This window comes from Leopardus geoffroyi, chromosome C1 (assembly GCF_018350155.1).
Source record: "Leopardus geoffroyi isolate Oge1 chromosome C1, O.geoffroyi_Oge1_pat1.0, whole genome shotgun sequence".
Taxonomy (NCBI): Eukaryota; Metazoa; Chordata; class Mammalia; order Carnivora; family Felidae; genus Leopardus; species Leopardus geoffroyi.
This window is the reverse complement of record NC_059328.1, coordinates 51,069,273-51,094,207: the sequence shown is the minus strand read 5'-3', so window position 1 is coordinate 51,094,207 and position 24,935 is coordinate 51,069,273. Positions and strand designations below refer to the sequence as shown.

Here is a 24,935-nt window from a genome sequence, read left to right as displayed (position 1 = left end):
TATTTTAAACTGCTCTCTTTTTAAAGAAGGAAAGTCCAGAAGTGAAAATTTCTCTCCCACTCCAACACATCCTGCCCACCAATTTCAAATCAGTTGCTGCTTTGAAAATACTAATGAATCTGTTACTCCATCGGTTCATTCATTCAATTACTGTATCTTTAAGGAGCACTGCTATGGGTCAGTCTATACGAGGCACCAGGGAGCCAATCCTTGTCCTTCTAATTAATTAATTAATTAATTTTTATTTGGAGAGAGAGACAGCATGAGCAGGGGGGAGGGGCAAAGGCAGAGGGAGGGAGAGAGAGAGAGGGAGAGAGAGAGAGAGAGAGAGAGAGAGAGAGAGAGAGAGAGAATCTTAAGCAGGCTCTATGCTCAGTGCAGAGCCCAGCTCAGGGCTTGATCCCACAACTCTAGATCATGACCTGAGCCGAAATCAAGAGTTGGATGGTCAACCGAATGAGCTACTGAGGCATCCCTTCTCATCCCTTTTAGATTCTATTCCTGATTGCTATGTGTCCATATCCTTGTGGAACATGGCCCCACTCCTTCTGTCAGGCCTGATGTCCCTCTGCTGATCGGCATTCCAACTTCAAGGACTCCATTTGCCCGTGCCTGTTCTCTGCCTCTGCAACCGGACCTGTATTGTACCTCTTTGCCGAGACCTAAGTTACAGCCTGCCACCCTTCCCTTGACTCAGCCCTTGCAGACAAGTGTGGACAGAGCCATGCCTCAGTCTGGGCGGTTAGAAACTTAGGCAGGAAGACCCACATTCAACCCTAGCTCTACCATTCACTTTCTTTGTGACTTGGACCAAGTTACTAAGCTATCTGGGCTTTGGCTTCCCAGTCTGCAAACCAGAACAAATAATACCTGACGTTGTACACAGATACACAGAGTCTTTGGGAGAAGGAAAAGACAGTAGAGTACCACTTGACACACTGCCTACAATACCATAGGCGACTCTCGATAAATAATAACAAAGAACAATTATTGAGCACTTACTAGTTGCTTCCTTCCCTCAGAAATAACAGCAACCACAGCTTCTGTTTGAGTGTTTTCTACATGCCAAGTGCTCTGTTAGGTATAGGCATGTTGCCATCTGAACAGCCTTATAAAGTAGATGGTACTATTTTATACCCTTTCAAAGCTCAAGGAAAGTGGCTCAAAGAGGTAGAGTGACATGGCCAAGGTCACAAAGCTTTATAAGCATGGGAGCTGGGAATCGTGCCAAGGTCTGTTGGACTCCCCCACTCCCATCCCTTCTCAACCACAGACACCCATCATGTGCCTGGCTTCTCGGTTCTGGAACCAGCCTCATCAGCATCTCCTGAGAAGTTGTTGGAAATGCAGATTCTCAGGCCCCACCCCACACCTACTGAATCAGCATCTGCATTGGACGAGATCTGCAGGAGGTGTATATGCACAATCCAGTTTGAGATGCACTGAACTATAGTTCACAAAATGTTTTTTAAAGTAGGTTAGGTCAGGACTTCTCAACTCTAGCACACATAAAAATCACCGGGAGGGCTTGCTAAAACAGAGATTCCTGCCCCAGTGGTTCTGATTTTTATCTACTGTTTGTTCCATTCCTATTTATTATTTTTACTTCAGGGGTCCCTCTAAGTAGGTATAGTGGATTTGAGTGGGATCCTGGCAAACTCCTGGCTCAGGCCTTAGCGCCAGATGGCTCGTGATTTATAGCTGCTGGAGCCGTTAGGGGAAATCTGGGCTGGACTGGGTCCTCAGTCACTGATGGTAGCATCCCCCTACTTTGGGGGAAACTGGCCCACTGGCAGGGAGGTGCATCTCTCCCCCAAGTTATACCAGGCAGGGCCCATGGATTCCTGCATCAGCCACTGCAGTGCTCCCCCCCCGCCTTCACCATGCCTAGGTGAAGAACAGAGAAGCAAATTTAATTTGTAACTTAAAACCCTTGTATCTGGCCTGACAATATGTGTTTCTAATATAAATTTGACAGAAGGCTAGATCTGCAAAGAGCATTTGCTCTGAAACTTGTATTGGTGTAACTTGACCATTGCTATCTGGTTAAAAAGCAATTAAACACCTCAAGACTCTTCAGAGCTTTCAAAGATTATTTGAAGAGTAAGTGTGTTGTATTGATTAAATAATTTTAAGTTAATTAGAAAGTCACTGCATTTCCCAGCTTATTCCTTTGCAAACAAATTTATCTTATTTATAGACCTACTGCATGCCAAATAATGTTGTTTATATTTTCATAATCATGTGATACTTAAGGAGCATGGCTGGTGATGCAATTTAATGCTAAGATTCTTTCACTTGCCTAAATCTTTTTATCTGGTTCCTTCCTTTTGTATTTAAGCACGACTGGCAACTTGTTTCGTAGATAGTCACAGAACTAGAGTCTTAAGCCAGAGAACACTGTGATCAAGAGCTTGGTCAGACACACTTCAATCTGAGTTCCAGGGCTGCCATTTACTAGCTTTGTGCCCTGAACCCATCATCTGTGAAAAGGATATAAGAGCACCTATGTCGTATGGTCAATGTGAAATTAAATAAGCGATCATTTGTACAATATCAGATAATGTCTGACTAATAACAGTTATTATTTATAATAATAACAGTATAATTATTCATGATAATGACGATGCCTCAGTTTTCTAATCTGTAAAATGGGTGTGACAGGGACTAAAACATATAAACGTGTGAGTATTCAAAACTTCTTTGCCTGTGGAGACTTCAAGTAATTCCCTTCTAAGAAAATTTCTGGCATAGTTTTCTTGGCTCTTGCCCCAATTATACAGATTGGGGTCACCCAGTGATGAGAAAGCACTGGACAAATGGAGCCAATATTGGGATTCCTGGTGATGAGGGGAGAGAGAGACTGGCAGAGGATGGGTAAGTAGAGCCCAGAGGTGAGGGAGGTGAATGAGCTGATGAGCCAGGTGGAAGAGTTCAGGTATGAGATGATGGGAAACAGAGCACCCGACTGCTGGAGCAGTTGCTTTGCTGGAAGTAGATAATGAGAATAGGAGAGACAGGAAAGGAAAATTTTAAGACTTTGTCTTGTGCTAAGAATGCACTTCCCCTTTGGTGTTTTCTCTAGAGACTGCAGTGAAGGTTTGGACTGCCTCCAATTCATTTTTTCCTGCTTAACTGTTGTTTCATTGAACACAACCATTGAGCTGAGGCTGAGCCATGAGGTGGCCATCTTTACCGGGTTTATGGGGGAGTCATGACAGTGCTGTTCCAGTGCTGAGTGTGGACCAGTAGAGGACTCATTCAGAGGAAGTGCTTAATAGGTGTTGGTGACTGTTCTGTCATTAAGCATCATACTTTTCCTGTAGCCAGAGGCTGCAAGCAAAGGTCACCAATAGGATTTAGCACCTGCTCTCTGGCACTCTTCACCACAATAATGCCATTATCCCATGTTTAAACTGGGGACCGCCAGCCACATCGTTTTTAAAGAAACCATTCATTTGATAGCCTCCAATACCACACGGCAGACCACTGCCTTCGGCATGAGGTTTATAAAGGAAAGCACTCGATCAGGAGTCTAGAAAATAGAATCTGACCTTCACCCTGCCGTGTGGTGTGGACAAGTCAATGAACCTGTTTCCTCATTGGTAAATGAAGATGATGTCCCAGGTCCTTTTTGTTTCTCTGCTCCCAGCTGTAGACGATCAGCAGGAGGGATTTAGCACCTGCCATCTGCAAGGCCCTAGGCGCCCTAAAGCAGACCTAGAAGCATGAAAGAGGGACCTTGCCTTAAAAAAGGCCCCATAATTGAGCTGGATCTTTATTGTGTTTGTTGTTAGAGTTAATGAACAAGTCTGCCTGTGCTGTGCTCCAAATGCCCAACCATTTTGTTTCATCTTTGAGCTGCAGTGGGGTGATAGCAAATATGGGATGTGAATTTTGGACACACCTTTTTTTACTGACTTTATCCACATTAAAACAAAACAAAACAAAACAAAACCAAAACAAAACAAAACCCAAACCAGAACAGTATATGACCTTTCTTTGTACCGCTGATGAAGCACTGGCAATAAATCCCATCTTCTTCAAGGACAAGTTGAAGATGATAGAAGTTTTTCTCATTGCCTCTCTCTGGTTCATGTCTGATGATGCCCAACCTTTATCCAGCTGTATGCCACTGAGGCTGGATGCTCATCCTTGTCTGACCCCCATCACATACGCCTGCTTTTCCTTACACTGTGCCTGCTAGAGGGGCAGGCGGGTCTTGTGAAATAATAAAAAGTCTTTCAACTTGCCTGAAAAATCTGGAAACATCACTGGTTCCACCCAGGTGTCTGGAGATTACTTATCAGGCTCAGTTTGGTTTAACTGACTTTCTTGAATGTGCAGGCTGTGCCAAGATAAATCTTCCTCCCAACCCAGAAGGCAGATGCCACAGCCCACGCAAGCCCTAAAGTGTCTGCACCTGCGACCCATGTTCTGCAGCCAGGCAGAAGTCTGTGAAGGTTTCCGCTGGATTCTGACCAGGGACAATGATGCTGAGAGCGGGGGCCGCCCAGAGAGGGTGGGTGCTGGAGGGTGTGTCTGTGCCTACCCTGGAGACGCTTTCACTGAGGTGACCCAGGAGGGAGGAGGTGAGGTTGAATTCCTTGGTTTACTCCAAGTGGTGGTTCCCAAGCTCTTTTGACTGTGGCCCAACCTGGCTAAGCAAAAAACCTTGTGGCTCACTGAGCCCACTGGCTCCTACTTTCCAATGGGAAAGAATCTGTAATAACAAAGGATGAAAGGGGAAGAGAAAAGTAATCAACATGGCCATGCAGCAAATACTCAGGACAAAACAATCAACTGAAATTCCAGAAAGTAGGGTTTGGGTGCCTCTGTCGGTTAAGCGTCCGACTCTTGATTTCAACCCAGGTCACGATCTCATGGTTCATGGGTTCCAGCCCCGCGTCAGGCTCTGCACTGACAGTGTGGAGCCTGCTTGGGATTCTCTCTCTCCCTCTCTCTCTGCCCCTCACCCACGCTCTGTCTCCCTCTCTCTCAAAATAAACATTTGAAAAAAAAACCCAAACAAACAAAAAAGAAACTCCAGAAAGCAATCTACAAGCAATATAAATTAACAGAAAAGAAAGCAATTAAAACCCAAACCAATGCTGACGCTGCATTGTAGCAGTCAAGGGTCATAGTTGCAAACAAACAACAGAACCAGGCTTATGGAGAACTTATGTAGAAGAGGAATGTATTAAAAGATGTTGAGTCACTCCACCACACTCTCCAGAATCACTTGCCTGCAGCCCTTCCTTTTCCAGGGCACTTTCTTCCAACCTGAGGTCTGGCCTGCGTGCCTCTCTACCTGCTGAGCGCAGGTCCCATGACTGAGTCCTAACTATAAAGGAGTCTGGCACCGCAAATTCTGGTTGCAGCCTTGGGGAGGTGCGACTCTTAAGGAAGGAAATAACCCAAGCATAGGAAGGGTGTTCACAAAGTGCTGGCTAGCCCAAAAAAGCAACAAATATCTTCTGTATTAACAACAAAGCACCCTCCTGAGAATTGCGGGAATTTCAGCTGTTGGCCTGTGTGCATACATGAGAGTTTGGCAGTGCTATTCTGTGATGGCTGGAGGTCACACTTCTTTGTGGAACAGAGAATTAATGTTCTCGGGAAAGTCTTGTAGTGAACTAATTTTTGTTTATGAATGCCAAGGCTTATTAACTCTCAATAACTCACTTATGTTTCTAGCTCCTTATAAAAATGAAATCCCGGGGCGCCTGGGTGGCGCAGTCGGTTAAGCGTCCGACTTCAGCCAGGTCACGATCTCACGGTCCGTGAGTTCGAGCCCCGCGTCGGGCTCTGGGCTGATGGCTCAGAGCCTGGAGCCTGTTTCCGATTCTGTGTCTCCCTCTCTCTCTGCCCCTCCCCTGTTCATGCTCTGTCTCTCTCTGTCCCAAAAATAAATAAACGTTGAAAAAAAAAATTAAAAAAAAAAAATGAAATCCCACGTATGGGGTTTCTTTTCTTTTTGGGGTGATGAAAATGTTCTAAAATGAGATTGTGGTCTTTTCAACAACTGGTGCTAGGAAAACTGAATGTTCATAAGTAAAAGAATAAAGCCAGACCTTAATCTTAAACCACAAAGAAAAATGACCTCGAAGTAGATCAAAGTCCTAAACTTAAAAGCTAAAACTAAAACTTGTGGAAGAAAACATTGAGGAAAATCTTCATGACAGTGAATTTGGCAACAATTTCATGGGTATGATACCAAAGCACAGAAAATATAGACAAATCCGACTTCATCAAAATCAATAACCTTTGTACATCAAAGAACAATATCAAGAAAGCAAAAAGACACCCTACAGAATGGGAGAAAATACATGCAAATCACATAGTTGATAAGTTGTTAATATCCAGAAACAACTTTTACCACTCAACAACGACAAAAACAAACAATTTTGCCAATTCAAAATGGGCAAAGGACTTGAATAGACATTTCTGTAAAGAAGGTATACTAATGGCCAAGAAGCACATAAAAAAGATGCTCAACAATCATCGTCAGTAGGGAAATGAAAACCAAAACCACAAGGAGATAACACGTCACACCTACTAAACTTACTAGGATGGCTGTAATAACTTTTTTTTAATGGAAAACAAAAAAAAAAAACCCACAAATGTTGGTGAAGATACGGAGAAATTGGAACCTTTATGCATTGTTGGTAGGAATGTAAAATGGTGCAGCTTCCTTAGAAAACAGTTTGGTGGTTCTTCAAAATATTAAAAATAGAATTACCATATGACCCAGCAGTTTCATTCTTACAGGAAAGCAGGGACTTAACCATACATTTGTATACCAATGTTCATAGAAACATTATTCACAACAGCCAAAAGATGGAAGCAACCCAAGTGTCAGTTGATGGAAGAAGGGATACACAAAATATGCTACCTATATACAATGGAATAATATTCAACCATAAAAAGAAATGAAATTTTGATATATGCTAAACCTTGGATGGACCCTGGAAACATGCTAAATGAAAGAAACCAGACACAGAAGGACAAATATTGTATGATCCTATATATATGAGGTACCTAGAATAGGCAAATTCATAGAGACAGAAAGTAGATGTTACCAGGGCAAGAGGGAGTGGGGAGTTATTGTTTAGTGGGTTACAGAGTTTATGATGGAGATAAAAAATTGGGGGCATGGTGGTGATGGTGACAGAACATTGTGAATGTATTTAACGCCATTGAATTCTACATTTGCAAATGGTTAAAATGGTAAATTTTATCTTATGTATATGTATTTTAGCACAATTTTAAAAATCAGGTTGTGGCAATGTTTGCATAATTCTGAGTATACTAAAATTGTTGAATTGCCCAATGTATATGAGTAAATTATATGGTATGTAGATTACATAACAAATAAAGCTATTTAAGAAAAATCCTTTCCAGCTCTGACAGTTTCTATGATCCATCCATTTATTCACGTGTTAGTTGAGTTCCTATCATATCCACTGTTAGGAATAGGGTGATTAATAAATCAAACACAATCTGTGCCCTTCCCTCACTTAAAACATTGTGGGTTTACAAAGTAATCCTAGCTAACATTTATTGATTGTTTATTATATACAGAGCATTGGTACAAGCACTTTACATACGTATCTCACATGGCCCTCACAACCATGGACTGAGCTGAATAGGAAAATTTGCTCAAGGTCACATAGCCAGGATTTAAACCTGGTCTGTCTTACCTCAAAGCCTGTGCTCTTAACCATTCATCATCATATGTGTCAACTGGGTTCCAGCCACCTGGAATTGGGGTCTTCCTGGAGACCTGCCCTGAGGCCTGCCTGACAGGCTGCCTGATCTGGAAGCACCGACGAGAGAGCAAAAGATGACGTGGAATGACCTCCAGGAGGGAGTGAGTTTGGAAAATAAGGCCGAAGTCAAGGGAATTTTGCACAGCCATTTACAGTAATCGTTATAAAACAGGTATGACTGTATTTTTTAAATGGTTAGGTGATAGAATTTTAAATATAAAATTGAATTCACACTTGAATTTATACTATTATGTTAATAGCTAACATATTTACTATAAGTTGAACACAGACTGTATACCAGTCTGTGTTCTAAGTGGTTGACCTATATCATCATCTTTAATCCTCCATGACATGTAGGGTGTATTACTATTCCTTTTTTTACAAGTGAGGCAGCTAAGGCACAGAGAGGTTAAGCCATGTGTTCAAGGTTACACAGGGAGTGGCGGACCTGGGATTCTAGCCATGGCTTCTTGACTTGGAGCCCAGACTCTTAACCACCATAGAACTTGCTCTTTTATTATGTTAAGATACACAGGGTGCCAGGGTAGTTCAGTGGGTTAAGCATCCAACTTCAGCTCAGGTCATGATCTCCCGGTTCCTGAGTTCGAGCTCTGCCCTGGGCTCTGTGCTGACCGCTCAGAGCCTGGAGCCTGCTTTGGATTGTGTCTCTCGTCTCTCTCTGCACCTCCCCTGCTCGCCTTCTGTCTCTCTCAAAAATAAATAAATATTAAAATAAAATTATGTTAGGATATGCAAAGTAGTTGGACATGAAACTAGTTTTTATCGAGATGGTAGGATAATGATGGTTTCCCCCCTTTTTTCCCCACAAATGATTTTTTTTTATTTTCTAAGAATATATCATAATAGTGATTTTTTTTTTATACCACGAAAAGAAATCTCATGTCACTTTCATCTTCTTACTTCATCGTTTTATCTGGCTGTATTTGATTTGGAAGTTGCTGTGCGTGTGCACACACTAAGCCAGCGCCATGGAACAGGTGGACAGCGTAGCAGGAGATGCCGGCAGGTGTCGGAGGCGCGGCTCCTGTGTGGTTGCAGCTGCCCCGACTGCTGCCATCTTCCAGGGAGGCGTGTCCCCTTCTCATCACATGCTTACCAACACTGATGCTCTTTCTTTCTTTTTAAAATTTTTTAAAGTTTATTTATTTATTTTTTTTTTTGAGAGAGAGAGGGAGCACAAGCTGGGGAGCGGCAGAGAGAAGGAGAGACAGAATCTCAAGCAGGCCTCACACCATCAGCGCAGAGCCCGATGTGGGGCTCAAACTCACAAACCGTGAGAACAGACCTGAGCCGTGATCAAGAGGCAGACACTCAGCCAACTGTACCACCACCCCGACGGTCTTTCTTTAAAAACAGTTTTTTCCCTACTCTATGACCCAGCAATAGCACTGCTAGGAATTTACCCAAGGGATACAGGAGTACTGATGCATAGGGGCACTTGTACCCCAATGTTTATAGCAGCACTCTCAACAATAGCCAAATAGTGGAAAGAGCCTAAATGTCCATCAACTGATGAATGGATAAAGAAATTGTGGTTTATATACACAATGGAGTACTACGTGGCAATGAGAAAGAACGAAATATGGCCCTTTGTAGCAACGTGGATGGAACTGGAGAGTGTGATGCTAAGTGAAATAAGCCATACAGAGAAAGACAGATACCATATGTTTTCACTCTTATGTGGATCCTGAGAAACTTAACAGAAACCCATGGGGGAGGGGAAGGAAAAAAAAAAAAAGAGGTTAGAGTGGGAGAGAGCCAAAGCATAAGAAACTCTTAAAAACTGAGAATAAACTGAGGGTTGATGGGGGGTGGGAGGGAGGGGAGGGTGGGTGATGGGTATTGAGGAGGGCACCTTTTGGGATGAGCACTGGGTGTTGTATGGAAACCAATTTGACAATAAATTTCATATATTGAAAAAAAAACCAAAAAACAAAAAACAGTTTTTTCCCCTAACTTGTAAGTCGTTGTCATACCATGGTTAACAGCGGTGCATAAACTGAATTTGAATCTTGGTGCAGATAGTCTTGGTACCTGGGCAACGAACTGCCCTGAGCCTCGGACAATGGAAATAACAGTACCACCTTATAGGGTTATTGTGAAAATTAAATTGGATGGCGTTTGGAATGGACCTACGGTGCCTGGCACAGTGTAGGGTAAACAAAGAGTATGGCATTTTGATGTTATCTTGCTCCTTTTTGATTAATTCATGTGGTTAAACATCTTTCGAATATTAGCCGTGAGTACTTCTTTTCTGAATTGCCTGCTCGTGCCTTTTCCTCATTTGTCTCTTGGTGTCTTGATTTTATAGTGCGTTTGGGTGAAGGACTGAGAGCATTCCGGGAGGGTCTTTTCCCTGTGGCCCCGATGCCTTCCATTTTCCCTAGGGAACGTTTCTCACTGGTTAGTGAAGACTCCTCTCTCCTCGAAATTGGCACTGTTCCCTTCCTGAGAAATTCTCCTCCACTTTAAAGGGTCAGTCTTTACAACCGCTGATTCCCCCTGGACAGCTGCACCCGCAGGTCTCACGGGCATGATTTCTTTCTCCACCCGTTTAAGTTGTGTTCCATCAGAGTGGCCATGGTCAGAACCCACGTGCTCCGAGAGGCTCTGTTTCAGCAGCATGTGTACCTAACCAGTATGCTCCAACTCGGCCCCTGTCATCACACAGGCTGCCAAGTAGCTGACCTTCCTGAGCAAAGTGCAAAAGCCTAAGGGACTTCTTAGATAAAAGGCACATTCTTAAGATAGTTTCATCTCCTTTTCTTTTTGCCTACATGTCCATCTTGCCTCACGTGGAGAGTCCATTCTTTTCCCATCATGGGGCAGACGGGACCTAGGCCATAGAAGTTGGATGTTTCTAAACTGCAAAAGGAGTCAGTCTCCCCTCAGCCAAATGATTCTTGCCAGAAAAGTTCTTGTGGATAAATGTGTTTGGTGTGGGGGATTCTCTGGATGGCTTGGTGGGAACATAAAGTTGGCTACTGATCTTAAGACCTATGTCTGGGTGAGGCATAGGGGTGGGGCATGCTGGTATCCCATGGCCCAGAGGCCCTGGAGGGGGGCCTCCCCAAAGAAGCACAACCCCTTAGAGAGTTGTGGGGCTTTCCCATGAAGACCTTCCCTAAATGCGAAGTCACCCTCTGCGTGGACAGAACCAGCACTGAAGCTTCCATCAGGCTGCCTGGCTGAGAGGAAAGGGTGTTAGACTGCGAGACAGAAAATCTGGGTTTGAGTTGAGGCTTTGCCTTTTGTTAGCTTTGCAACCTGGGGAATGAGCTTTGTGTCCTCATCTGGACAATGGAGGGTAACAACCCTGGTTCTGCTCACCTCCCTGCTTGACTCTGGAGTGAAATGAGCAAAGTGGGCAAGTTAGAAAGGCGTAAAAGACAAGAATCGCTTCTCCTCTTAGAGACATGGCGGTCAGCACAGTGTCTGTCCCAGCATCTCACGTGGAGGCCAGAGAAATGAAAGGGCTCCTTGTCTCCAGAAAGAGGTCTGAAGAAGAAGAAACCAGATTAGGAGTATGTGTCTTTTCCTGTGGGTCTTCTGTCCTGGCATCTGAGCCAAGCAGTGGCACTGCTGGGGGCCTAGTATTTCCTTCCCTCAGTCTGCCGTCTTTTTAAAGGTTTTTTTTTTTGTTTTGTTTTGTTTTGTTTTTTTTAACATTTATTTTGAGAGAGAGAGAGTGCACATGTGAGCAGGGGAGGGGCAGAGAGAGAGGAATAGAGAATCCCAAGCAGGCTCTGTGTGCACACTGTCAGCACAGAGCCTGATGTGGGGCTCAATCTCACAAACCATGAGATCATGACCTGAACCAAAATCAAGACTCGGACGCTTAACCGACTGAGCCACACAGGTGGCCCTGTGCCATCTTTTTTAATCTGATGAGAGGCTTGGAGTCGGCTAGAGAAGCAGAAGTGCTGCCTTGGTACTGAAGGGAGTATCTGGAGGGGTCACCTGTGTTTATTTTTTATTTTTTTATTAAAGTTTTTTTAATGTTTATTTATTTTTGAGAGAGAAAGACAGAGTGTGAGCAAGGGGAGGGGCAGAAAGAGAGGGAGACGCAGAATCCGAAGTAGGCTCCAGGCTCCAAGCTGTCAGCACAGAACCCGATGCGGGGCTCAAACTCACGACCTGCAAGATCATGACCTGAGCCGAAGTCGGACACTCAACCAACTGAGCCACCCAGGCACCCCCACCTGTGTTTAGAATGGTCAGTATTGTGGATAAGTTCAGTTTCACAAACCTGACATGGCCTCTAGCCTGTGATGCTGGTCAGGGACACTAACGCAGAAGCAGCAATTAGAATTCAGGTGATACTGGCTGTGGTAGAAAGCAGACAGGAAGAGTGGAAGCAGGAAGGATAGCCACTGCTCTTCAGGGGATGCTGAGTGGAGCTTGGTGGATAGGCAGGCACTGGCCAGTGGTCCGAGTAGAATGGTGGATCTTGAAAGAAAAGTACAGATCTGGAAATAAGCCTCTCATCTCCATACTGGATAAGGAAGAATTTCTCCCTGGGAGAGAAAATACAAATGCTTATATATCCAACACATAGATGAATCAGAGGGGAAGAATGGGTGGCTGGAAAGTCGTGGGACCCAGTGAAATGGAGAGCTTTTTTTTTTTCACTCTGTCCTGCTGAAATGGCATGTGCCTCTAGCCATTCTCTGGCCAATTTGGAGAGGATGGTCAATGATCATTTTTTTAATGTTTATTTGTTTATTTTGAGAGACAGAGCAATCAGGGGAGGGACAGAGAGAGAGGAAGATCGAGGATCCCAAGCAGGCTCCATGCTGTCAGTACAGAGCCTGATGTGGGGCTTGAACTCATGAACCATGAGATCATGACCTGAGCCAAAATCAAGAGTTGGACGCTCAACCAACTGAGCCACGCAGGCGCCCCAATCAATGATCATTTTAATCTATCAAAGAGGCTGTTTGCTCCTTAGTATATTTTTCCATGTGACCTCAGAGTTCAAGGCATATTTCTGACTTTGTTTTTATTCTGATGGTTTGGTCTGTGTACTCAGTTAACACAGAAATCCTTTCAGCAGTTGAGAAAGGTGAATGCTGGTGTTCCACAGCCTTGTCCATCACATCCACCTGTGCCCTTCCATAAGTCTCTTAACCTCCCTCTTGAACAAGATGCTCTAGAATATAAAGCAAGTAAGGAAAATAAGGAGCGTGATCCAGTGTAGTAGGAAAAACGCAGAATTCCACCCCCAAAATATTCATTTTAATCCGGATTCACTCCGAGGTGAGCCAAGAGAAGTCACTTACATGTCTGTCTCATTTTCTTCGCCTGTACAATGGGGATGCTCATCCCATCTGGCTGCCTCAAGCTAGTTTGAGGATAAATGGGATTCAGAATGTTTAGTGCTTTCCAAGTGTATTGGGCTGGATGCAGGCAGCATTTCAGGGTGACACTCAGCTCTGGCATCAATTTCAGCGTGGGTAAGACAGGAATCTGCCCTGGTCTTTGAAGCACATCTCGACAGGCAGTGTCTGTGAAGGTCAGAGCTGCTTTGACATGTCTTACCGATAGAGCTTCATTTCCTAGGACACACTCATGTGGCTAGGGCACACGGAAGGTAAAGGGGATAAGGTCCCCATAATCTTTTTGCTAAGCCTGCATACAGGAGCCCAGATGCTCTCCTGGCTCCTTTTGACACCTACCCCACTGTGTCTCCTTTAGGTCCAGTAGTGGTGCTGGATTTGGAGAGCGTGGAGCCCCTGAGCCTGAGCCTCACACCTGCCTCTGCTCCAAAGAGCTGTGGCTGCAGTGGGCTGGCTGAGACTCTTCACAGCACCTGCCTGGGACACTCTGAGACCGTCCTCCTCCACAGCTGCCTTCTCCCGGGCTCCTGAGCCTGCCCTTCTGAACTCACTGGTCCGTGCCGCAGTTAGAAGCCCTGCCCGGAGCTGGATCCTTATAGTAGGTATTTTCCTTTCTCTTTCTGCCAGAATAGGATGCATTTTGGTCCTGGGGCATCAGACTGGTAGAGTGGCAGGAAGCAGAAGCTGCCAGTCTGGTCCTGGGATCTCACTGATCATCATATCTTCCTGCTCTGCCCCAATAGACTTCGAGTCACAGATCCAGGCAGCTGGCAGTCTAGGGATTGCTTGCGGAAGCTTTGTATGGTTGTGGGACCCCAGGAGGTGGGTGGGGGAGGAAGTTTCTAAAGGAGAGCTTAGAAGAAAGAGATGCACCACTGGAGGGTTTCAGCTCCTAAGGACAATCCCTGTGTCCTCATTAGGAACAATTTTATTAATGAGCCACCCAAGCTGCAGGAAGAGAGAAGGAAAGCATAATTAATTATGACCCCTCAGAGAAGCGCTTAGAGTCGGGGCAGTCAGAGGAGGAAGGCGTGTGCTGCTTCCGAGTCTTTAGATGTGGCCGCAGCTCTGGGAACTAACTTTGCAGTTGAAGGATTGGAGCTTTCCTCTTTGTGCAAGATCGGGTATCAGCTTATTGAGCATTGAATTCCTGCCTGACCCTGCTCCCCTCTTCCCGGGAGTGAAAAGGAAGTCAGTATTTGCTTTTCCAGCAAGGTCACGGATCACCTGACCAAATCCTTTAACAGCTGGGAAGCCAGTGCTGCTGTGCTGAACTCATGAGCCATCAGCTCTGGTCCAGCAGCCAGAACCTCGCTTTTCGCAGGGAGACGACTTCTCTCGCTCCAGGTTATGGCAAGGGGAGGATGCCAGGGGAAGGTAATGTGGTTACAGCTTTCCTCCCGACAATTTTCTCTTCCCGAAGCTCCAGATTCAGCTGCTGCATTGCAGGGAAAAATGACAGACACTTGCCGAAAAATGTGAGACCGGAGTTAATGAGGTTGTGTTAATGTGTCATTTATTGAGAATGAGTTATCTCTTTGTTTCCTGAGTCGGCGGGAAGGGAGCTGGCTGGAGAACTCCATAGGCAGAATCTTTTTTAGGAGTGCATCTCACCTCCCCGGGTGTTTGGGCTTCAGTGCTCTCTCTCTCAATGTTAAGTAGTACTGTCAGATGCCTCCTGCTTCTCAGCACAGGGGACATTTACACTTGAAGGCATGGGGCCCTGGAATGGGGAAACAGGAAGCTCTCGTCTTTTTGGCAGGATTCGTAAGAGGTACGGGTAATTTTTTTTTCCCTCTTTTGGAAAGAGTGCTTTGTCTTTGCAAGTGATTGTGCGGGGATTGACAGGGTTGCTGTTTGGTGCACTACCTTGCTAAATATTTGACTTTGTAAGGTTGAATTCTCCAAGAATCATCGTGGCAGTACGGCTGTGCTTTGAGCCAAGGTTTCTTTTCAAGGAAATCCAAGGTGCTATTTATTTTGGCATGCGGCCTGTCCTAGGATGAAATACGGCATTTTTATGATTGCAGAATAAAGAGAGGTTTGAAGAGAATAAAAGTGCAGAACTAGGTTTCAGTTTCAGGACTAAGTAAAGGAAGGTTTCTTTGTATTTGGATTCGAGGTTAGGAATGAGACTGTAAATGGCATCATAAAAGGAATAAATGTGGGTAGGGAGAAGGTGTAAGTATACACGGCAGGAGTCGGGCTGACTAGGGGAAATCAGACTGTTTCTTCTAATGTGGCCTCGTAGTTACACAGGGACTGTCAGACTGACTGCCTCTGTGGTGAATTTTGAATGGGCAGCCTCAGTCTCCATCTCTTCACTACCCACTGGCTTTGAGAGGCAGTGTGGAGTGATGGAGTGACACAAACTGTCCTACCCCTAATTTACTGGGAACTTTGGATTGGCCACTTAGCCTCATTGGGCCTTCGATTCCTCATTTGTAACTTGGAGATGATACCATGAACTGAGTGTCTACCATACGTTAGGTTGGGAGGGTGTGGAGGTGGGGGTGAAGGGCACAGAAATGAGTCCTGCAGGAATTCTGACCTTCACAAGCTTGTAGAATAGGAGGGGAGAAGAGCTAGAGACAGACAAATCTATATACACTCGAAACATAAAGCTATATATACTCAAAACATCTAGAATGTGATGAGCTAATGAGAGGGCATTCTTGATCCTGGGATAAGCCATAAACAAATGAAAAGTTACATAACAGGACCAGGCATTATAAGGTTCTGAATATCAAGGATACAACTTAACGGCATCGAGTAATAAACTGCTTTATGTCAGAATTGTTAATGCTTTAGAAGGTTGCAAAATTCCATTTGAAAGGGGAATTCTGTCCAACAAGGCTAATTTTCATATTCAGTTGTGTTGCAAAGTAGCATGCGTTGATGCGGCAATTATTCTTCCATCCCACTCACCTAACCACATGAAATATACACCCTCAGCTAAAATCTAAGATGTCTACCATAAGGACGATGGGCCGAGTACAGAAGTCCGGGGTGGGTGGAGGCCGGCAGTGGCATGATGTGGGTATGACAGTTCTCTCCTTTCCTTCCTGTGTCTAGCCCTTTCGAGTGCAAGCTTGCTATGCCCTCTTCTTCAGAGTGTTGGGGTGTCAGCTCCATTTGATTTCTGTAACCTTGGAATGATTAATTTTAGCAAAATTCAAGTTTAAGAGAACTATTAGAACTCTCCGTAGAGTTCTTTTTAGTGAAATTTGATCTAATGTGTGCTGCATAATTATTTGAAGCCCTAGGATCTGATACATCAAGGGCTGAGTCCTAACTCAAACCAAAGCTGGTGAGTGTGACTGAACTCTCCGACGGGATGCTGGGTTTGTGCTGAAGGTCCTTCTGCACCCAGGTGGCCCTCTCTTGCTTAGGAGGAGCTTTGTTGTGTGGTGTCCAGTCCTAGAGAAGGAGATCACACACACCTTTGGCCAAGAGACCTTACAAGAGAGCGGTCTCCTTATCCGTGTCCAGAAGGCGTTTTGTGCATACTTGTGAGAGAAGCAGAGAAGCATCCAAGTCAGGAACATCTCCCCTCACAGAGAGAGCTAGGGATCGGTCACAGCATTAGGGCTGGGCAAAGGTTTATAAATCACTTCTGTTCCCAGGACACGATTGGAGTTGGCTAGATTTGAGGGCAAATCCTGCTCTAACACCTGCTTGTTATGGGACTTTGGCAGGCCTGTAAACCCTCTCAGCCTCAGTCTCCCTATCTGAAAAGTGGGGACCATAATAATAATGTCCTTGGGGCTATGGTGACGACTGCATGTCAGGTGCTCTGACACTTGCCTGTTGCTCAGTAAAGCTGTGGGGTAGAAGGAAGGAGGAGGGGGAAACCGTGATGATGATGGAGAGACAGGCTGAGGGGCCATGCCTAGGGTTTGTGTCCTCACCCTTTCTTCCCTAGGCTTCAGCTCACAGCTGCCAAGCCTTTCCTGCCCTCCAGCATCTGGGAGGCTCCCCCACCAACTGTGGACCTGTGGCATTGAGATCAGTGGCAGTGTCCTCTGTCTGGAAACCCTTTCTTTTCTTTCTTTTTTTTAAAAAATTATATTTATTGGGGCGCTTGGGTGGCTCAGTCGGTTAAGCGTCTGACTTTGGCTCAGGTCATGATCTCACGGTTTGTGAGTTTGAGCCCTGCGTTGGGCTCTGTGCTGACAGCTCAGAGCCTGGAACTTGCTTTGGATTCTGTCTCTCCCTCTCCCTCTGCCCCTCCCCTGCTCATGCTCTGTCTCTGTCTCTCAATAATAAATAAAAATGTTAAAAACTTTTTTTTAATTTAAATTTAAAAATTTAAAAATATATATATATTTGTTTTTTAATTGAGATCTTGAAACATAACTGACATAATATTGTGTTAGTTTTAGGTGTACAACATGACTTGATATTTGTATTTATTGTTAAATGGCTTCTACAATAAGTCCAGTTAACATCCGTTAACCGTAACCATAGTTACAAACTGTGTAACACCATAGTTACATAGCTACAACTATGTGAAATATGATGAGAACTTTTAAAAAATTCCTGCATAGTAGGGGTGCCTGGGTGGCTAAATCGGGTAAGCGTCTGACTCTTGATTTCAGCTCAGATCATGATCTCAGGTTCATGGGATTGAGCCCCACGTTAGGCTCTGCACTGTCAGTATGGAGCCTGCTTGGGATTCTCTTTCTCCCTCTCTCTCTGCCCCTCCCCTGCTTGTTCTCTCTCTCTCTCTCAAAATAAATAAATAAACATAAAAAAAAATTCCTGTATAGTTAACATACAGCATTATGTCAGTTTCAGGTGTATATTATGATTCAACCATTCTATACATTACTCAGTGCTATCATAAGTGTACTGTTAATTCCCTTCACCTATTTCACCCATCTCCCCACCCACCTCCTTTAATCATCAGTTCTCTATAGGTAAGAGTCTGGGTTTTGTTTGTTTGTTTGTTTTTTAATAAAAAATTTTCTTAAGTTTATTTATTTTGAAGTTTATTTATTTTGAGAGAGATAGAGAATATGTGCACATGCGCAAGGGAGGGGCAGAGAGAGAGAGCGAGAGAGAGCAACCCAAGCAGGCTCCATGCTGTCAGTGCAGAGGCCGATGTGAGGCTCAAACTCATGAACCGTCAGATCATGACCTGAGCCGCAATCAAGAGTCAGATGCTTAACCAACTGAGCCACCCAGGTGGCCCTTGTCTCTTGTTTTCTTTGTTTTTGTTTTCTTTCTTAAATTCCACGTATTAGGGAAATTGTATGGTATTTGTCTTTTTCTGACTGATTTATTTCAGCTAACATAATACCTTCTAGACCTATCTATGTTGTTGCAAATGGTAAGATTTCATTCTTTTTTATGGCTGAGTAATATTCCATTATATATATATGTGTGTATTGATATATATATATATATATATATATATATATATATATATATATATATTCACACTTACAACAATAGGTTTTAAGATCTACTCTCTTAACAACTTCTAAATATGCAGTACAGTGTTATTAACTATAGTCCCCATGCAGCACATTATATCCCTATGACATATTTATCTTCTAACTAGAAATTTGTACCTTTTGTCCACTGTCACCCATTTCACCAACCATCCCCACCCTGCCTCTGACAGCCACCAATCTGTTCTCTGTATCTATGGAATCAGGTTTTTTTAGATTCCGCAAACAAGTGAGATCATATGGTATTTGTGTTTCTCTATTTCACTTAGCATAATGCCCTCAAGATCCATCCATAATTGTCACAAATGGCCAAGACTTACTTCTTTGTCATGGCTGAGCAATATTTCATTGTATATATGTATACACCACTTCATTATTTTTTTTTTTTAATTTTTAACGTTTATTTTTGGGAAAGAGAGAGACAGAGCTTGAGCAGGGGAAGGGCAGAGAGAGAGGGAGACACAGAATCTGACACGGGCTCCAGGCTCTGAGCTGTCAGCACAGAGCCTGACGTGGGACTTGAACCCACAAATTGTGAGATCATGACCTGAGCCAAAACCAAGAGTCGGACGCTTAACTGACTGAGCCAGCCGGTGCCCGTATACCACACTTCCTTTATCCTTTCATCCGCTGATGGACACCTAGGTGATTTCAGAACCTTTTCTCTCTAGCAAGGGTGACCCTCCCTTGCCCCAGGTTAGACCCTTCTAGGTCTCTCCACCTTCTGCCTGGTTAGCAGGACACTTGCCCTTCTTATCCCCAGTTTCTCTCTACTCCAGCTCTCTACCACCCCCAGACTCAAGTACTTATCGTCCTGAGGTAGGTGAGGTACTTCGTGTCAGCATTCCCTCTGCAGAGAGTGTGTCTGCACATAGAAACCCGGCCCGCCCTTCAGGGCTCACTCTTCTACAGGGAAAGGTCCCTCTGGCAGCTGCATGGAAGGTAGTTTGGAGTGCTCACAGAAAGGAGGACACATGAAAATCTTCCAGGCAAACTTTAGACTTCCTCTCATTTGGTGGGCCTCACGTTTCCCAGGCCTCTTCTCCAGTTTACTTGTTCGCTCACCTTCATTCCATCCTGGATTGTTGGAGGCCACCCCTCATCCATCTGTCACTCCCAGTTTCCCTCAATCCTCCCCTCATCCCTGGTATGCTTTTCTGGTCTCGAATTCATTGTCAAACACATTGGAATTCCTGAAACAACTCCGCTTCCACTGCTGAGGTGTCACAGATAATTCATTGTTATGATGTGTGTGGAGTTACAATCATAAAAAGACAATTTTCCTAGGTGATTTATTATAATGGGGGTAGGCGCCAGGTTGTTTACCATTCAAAGAAAGAGTCCAGGGAATGGATTAAAACTTTGGGGAGAATTCATGATTAAACCTCAAGGTATCCTAATTCAGAGTCAGGACAGTTTTCTGCTTGAATAGTTTCTGATGTCTTTGGACCACCCAGCTTGAACTTCCCTTGTCCTGCCCGTGGCTAGAAATCACTTCTAAGTATCCGCTCCTACTCAGTACTTGCAATGATCTCGCCCCTGTTTTGAATCTGATTGGGACGTCACGGATCATTTATAGATACTCTGGTTCCAGTATTAAAAGTAAATGGATTATAATTCTTTTACCATAATGGAGGGGGGGGGTTGATTACAGCTTTTGATGTTATGGAAGGAACACCGTGATAGTTGTCAGAGCCCTGGGTCTGGCTCCAGCTCTGTCACTAGAATGCTGAGAGGTCCTGCACAGAGCAATTAGCTACTTTAAAGTTTGTTGATTTATTTATTTATTTTGAGAGAGAGAGAAGGAGAGGACCCCAAGCAGACTCCGTGCTGTCAGCGCAGAGCCTGACATGGGGCTCACAACTCATGAACAGTGACATCATGACTTGAGCCAAAATCAAGAGTTAGACTCGTTAACTGACTGAGCCGCCCAGGAGCCCTGAGAGCAATTGACTTCTGAGCCTCAGTTTCTTCATCTGCCAAGAGAGTGGGTTGGGCCAAATGCTTCCTTTGTTGTTAACCATTGCTAACATCCTGTGAAGTCATGCCCAGGATTGGACACACTGTAGGAGGGAGTGTGAAGCTCATGGGTATCCCTGGGAGAAATGCAGGGATAGGAGATCTTTGGTGTTATGTTGCCTCCATACTTATTCTAGCTGTAGGTAATAAGACTCCACTTTCCTGTCCTTCCTTTTAGGACTCTCCAACGAGTTTTACAGACTTCCTGGATGAAGAGTGCCTGAGAGACTGACAGTCTGCGTTCCCTAAGATGGAGAAGACAGATGGTAGGCAGGCCGCTCTGTACTCCCTGGTCTAAAGCGAGTACTTGGGTTGGAAAGGGATTGCCTTCACAGATCCTGGAAATAGCCTAAGGGAGACCCACAAGAGACATTCCCCAAATAGGCAGTGCTGGGAGACCCCAACCGTGTATTTCAGGTATGAACAACAGAAGGTGGTAGAAGATGAAAAGTTTCACGTCTGTGTCACACTTGTGTAATTTTTGGACAGTTTTCTCACCTCTTCCAAGCACGGAGAAGGGAGCAGATGCCCTCACCCATTACCCTCATTTTTTTTTTTTTTAATGTTTGTTTCTGTTTGAGAGAGAGAGACACAGACAGAGTGTGAGCGCGGGAGAGGCAGAGAGGGAGACACAGAATCCGAAGCAGGCTCCAGGCTCTGAACTGTCAGCACAGAGCCCAACGTGGGGCTCGAACCCATGAACCCTGAGATCATGCCCTGAGCCAAAGTCAGACACTTCACCAACTGAGCCACCCAGGTGCCCCTTGTTACCCTCATTTTAAGGATAAGGAACTTGATGTCTGAGAAAGAGGCACAATATGGTGAAAGAGCCTTCATTCATACCTGGGTGACTCTCCCTGTCATTTAACTCCTCTGAGTCTCAGTCCCCTCATGTATCAGTTAACTTTGCTGTGTCACAAACCAGTCAAAAATTTATTGACTTAAAATAAAGACATTGACTATTTCCCAAAATATTCTGTGGGTTGTCTGCACCATTGTTCTACTCTGATATTTGATATGTGCTGGGCTTATTCATGTGTTTGTGGTCTTCTGGGTGACTTGGCTGGATGATTTAGAATGGACATATTTACATCGCTGGTGGTTGACTCCATGGCACCTGGGGCACAGGAAATGATTTGGCCATGTGTTTCTCATCATCCAGCAGGCTAGCTGGGGCTCATTCACACAGTGGCCGAAGCACAGCAAGCACAGCAGGAACGGACAAACCCCAGGGGCACCCGGGTGGCTCAGTCGGTTAAGTGTCCAACTTCGGCTCAAGTCATGACCTCACAGTTTGTGAGTTCGAGCCCCACATCAGGCTCTGTGCTGACAGCTTGGAGCCTGGAGCCTGCTTCAGAGTCTGTGTCTCCCTCTCTCTCTGACCCTCCCCACTCACACTCTGTCTCTGTCTGTCTCTCTCAAGAATAAGTAAACATTAAAAATTTTTTTTTTTTTTAAAGAACAGACACACCTCAAAGTGCCAGTAATTTTCAAGTCTCTGCATCTGTCACATTTGCCGTTGACCCACTGGTCAAAGCAAGTCACAAGGCCAAGCTCAGGGTCAACGTGGGAGGGGAGTGTCCAAGAGTGGGGTATGATTGTGGCTGTTTTTGCAAACGGTCTACTGCCCCTCAGCTATAAGCAGGTATAAATACCTACTTCATAGGGTTGGTAAAAGGCTAACTGAGATAATGCATGCAAAGTTGTTAAGTAATAACTATCTTGCACAACAAATGTCTTCATAAATATTCCCTTCTTCCCCTGTCCAGGAAACATGCTCAAGGTTATAGAGGAGATCCGGATCTCCTGACTTTCTAATGAAATGCTTTTTCCAGATCACAAATGTCAGGAAACAGGAGTGCCTATAATCCCCCTGAATCACATGACCTTTAACCAGCACAGGACTTAGGGACCAGACGGCAACTCCAGCCCTGCCTCTTCCTTCTTTCCAAATGTAGTCACCGTATATGTCAAGAGTCTGCCTTTCTCCCCAGAGAGCTGCCTTTTCAGTGCATCCATGGAAGTGGTCCCACAGAACACCAGCTAATTCTCTTAATGCCCTGGGGGCCTGTCATTCCTGCCTGCCTCATCTGTCCCGGCTCAGCTCAGCAACCGCCCCCTCCCTCCCCCCCCCCCCCCCCCCCCCGCTGTGCTCCACGTGATTACCCACAACTAGCTCAACAAAGGCACCCCTCCCTCAGGCACAACCACCTCACAAAATAAAGGCTGAAGAGAGAAAAAGCTTGGTCGCTGTCTTAAGCCTTCTGAAGAGGCTGGCTCATTAAATCTCCCTTCCTTCTGGCTGTGTTTTGGGTCACTTTCTCTATAGTTTCTGTTTTTCCTATTTCCTTCAGAAAACGAATATAGGCTTTTGGACTTTTCTTCCTCACTTCAAATATCCCTGATTGGTTAGCTCACCTGCCGCACTTCACTGTGTTCCTCAAGATAACCACTGTGGCATCTCCCCCCTTCCCTAGTCCCCTTCCGATCCCCTTTCTTGCATCTGTGTGTGTCTTAGGCTCACAACTGTTTGCGGGTCATTTCCAAGGGTCTAGTGATCTGGCATGCTTTCAGACTCTGTAGGGAATCCTAGGTAGCTCTGAGCCTATATATCTTACTTTTTTCTTCTCCCCTGACTCCTTTTCCCAGTTTCCCCAGAATTATCTTCTTGGACTCTTGAGGCTGTCATTCCAACACAAAGCTAAATATTCCAAGGAATGAGCACACCTTCAGCAGATCCTCCCCTGCCTCACTCAGCATCAGCCTATCTTGCCTTTCTCAAGTCCCTGCGCTGTGTTCTTTCTACGGCATTCATGCTAACAACCGCAATGACTCTGTAAGTTAGGTATTATTATCACCACGTTACAAATGGAGAAACTGAGGCATCAGGAAATTAAATAATTAAGTAATGTTCCCAGAAGTAGGAAATGACAGAGCCAGGATTCAAATCCAGCCAGTTTGGCTATGTGTTCATTTATCCGATCTGAAGCTCATTTTGAGCAGAAACGGTCCTCTTAATTAATTCTTGCCCTGGCTCAATGCCTGGAATTCTGAGGTCCTGCATACCTGTCACCAGGTAGAATTAAGAAGAGCAGGGCCAAATGTGAGCACAGGTCTGCTGGCATATTGGATCAACTCCCTCATACAAGGTCCAGCATTCCTATTACATTGGGAGAAGAAGAAGGAACACAGTGGTGGGTGGCAGGTAGAGCAGGTGTGTGTGTGTATGTGTGTGTGTGTGTGTGTGTGTGTGTGTGAGAGAGAGAGAGAGAGAGAGAGAGAGATAACCCATAGGGCTAGTTTAGGAAAGCACCTATTAAATCTATCATCCTGGATGGCTGCTCAGTCTCCAGACTCCTTTGGTTTCCTTCCATCTCCCTTGTGGAAGATTTTGCCTTTGAATCTGCTGTTTCTTATTTGATGCTATTATTGTATTTGTGCTCTGGACCTGCTCCCAGAGGCCACTGGGTAAATCAGCCTCAATTGAATTGAGGCAATAAGCAGATAAATAATGCAGCCTCTCCTTTAGGAGAGTTCCTTGCCTTCTGGGTCATAAATCTGCTCTGTACTTAACTTTAGACAAATACCTCCTCTCTGATTTGGTCTGTCCCTGTAATCCAGGAGGCTGCAGGGCCGACCAGTAGGCTTAAGAGTACAGTCAAGTGTAGCCTGGAAAACTAACAGAAAAGCAATAGCTCTCAGTTACTGAAACTATGAGTGTGCCTCTTTGGGAAAGCAGGGTGGTAAAACATTGTGTGGGTGAATGGGAACTTATTTGGTATGGGGGGGGGGGGTGAGACGTATTTACTCCTCATTGCCTGAAGTTCAGGTCCCTGCCACAGAAATGGTAGAATCCAACGAAGACCATCCTGTGGGTGAGCACCAGTGCCTCTTTCTGTTCCTTGCTATGGTTGTGACTTAACTGTGTAAAGCCTATGGCTTTACTGAGCCTACTAGGCTTGATTGTGTCAGTGTGCACACCATGAACCTTTGCGTGTCTAGTTGATTTCATTTAGTTCTTTGGAGGTAACTGTACTTCTCTAAACACAGAGGGCCACCTGAAAAGCATGTGACACTGGTCAAAAGGAGAGATCAGACGAGCAAGTGGGAAGAACTCAGGCCCAATATGTCATCACATGTGGGGAGAAAGCAGCCCCCCAGAAGCTACCCCAGGTAGCTCCATCAACTGCACCCTTTTTCTTTAACTTGTCCCTTTCCCTTCATTCCTTTCTCTTACCTTGACCATGTCAGCCTTTAGCTTCTCTTACCTTGACCATGTCAGCAGGCTCCCAAATGGTCTTGAGGCATTTGGTTTGTCCTTTTTG

The 24,935-nt window shown here is 44.9% G+C and overlaps 1 protein-coding gene across 6 annotated transcripts in view; it reads left to right on the top strand.

Moving 5' to 3' along the window:
* KANK4 (KN motif and ankyrin repeat domains 4) overlaps nt 1-24,935 on the top strand; it is a 72,148-nt gene that overhangs the window by 20,627 nt on the left and 26,586 nt on the right. Inside the window, exons 2-3 of one of the 6 annotated variants that reach the window (XM_045477630.1) lie at nt 13,491-13,730; nt 20,789-20,876. In XM_045477630.1, coding sequence (XP_045333586.1) covers nt 20,861-20,876 — 16 coding nt within the window. In that variant the 5' untranslated portion in view covers nt 13,491-13,730; nt 20,789-20,860. Of the gene's footprint in view, nt 1-13,490; nt 13,735-14,167; nt 14,179-14,385; nt 14,510-20,788; nt 20,877-24,935 lie in introns of those variants that run through there. The other 5 variants (XM_045477632.1, XM_045477633.1, XM_045477631.1 and 2 more) reach the window with 5 other exon arrangements.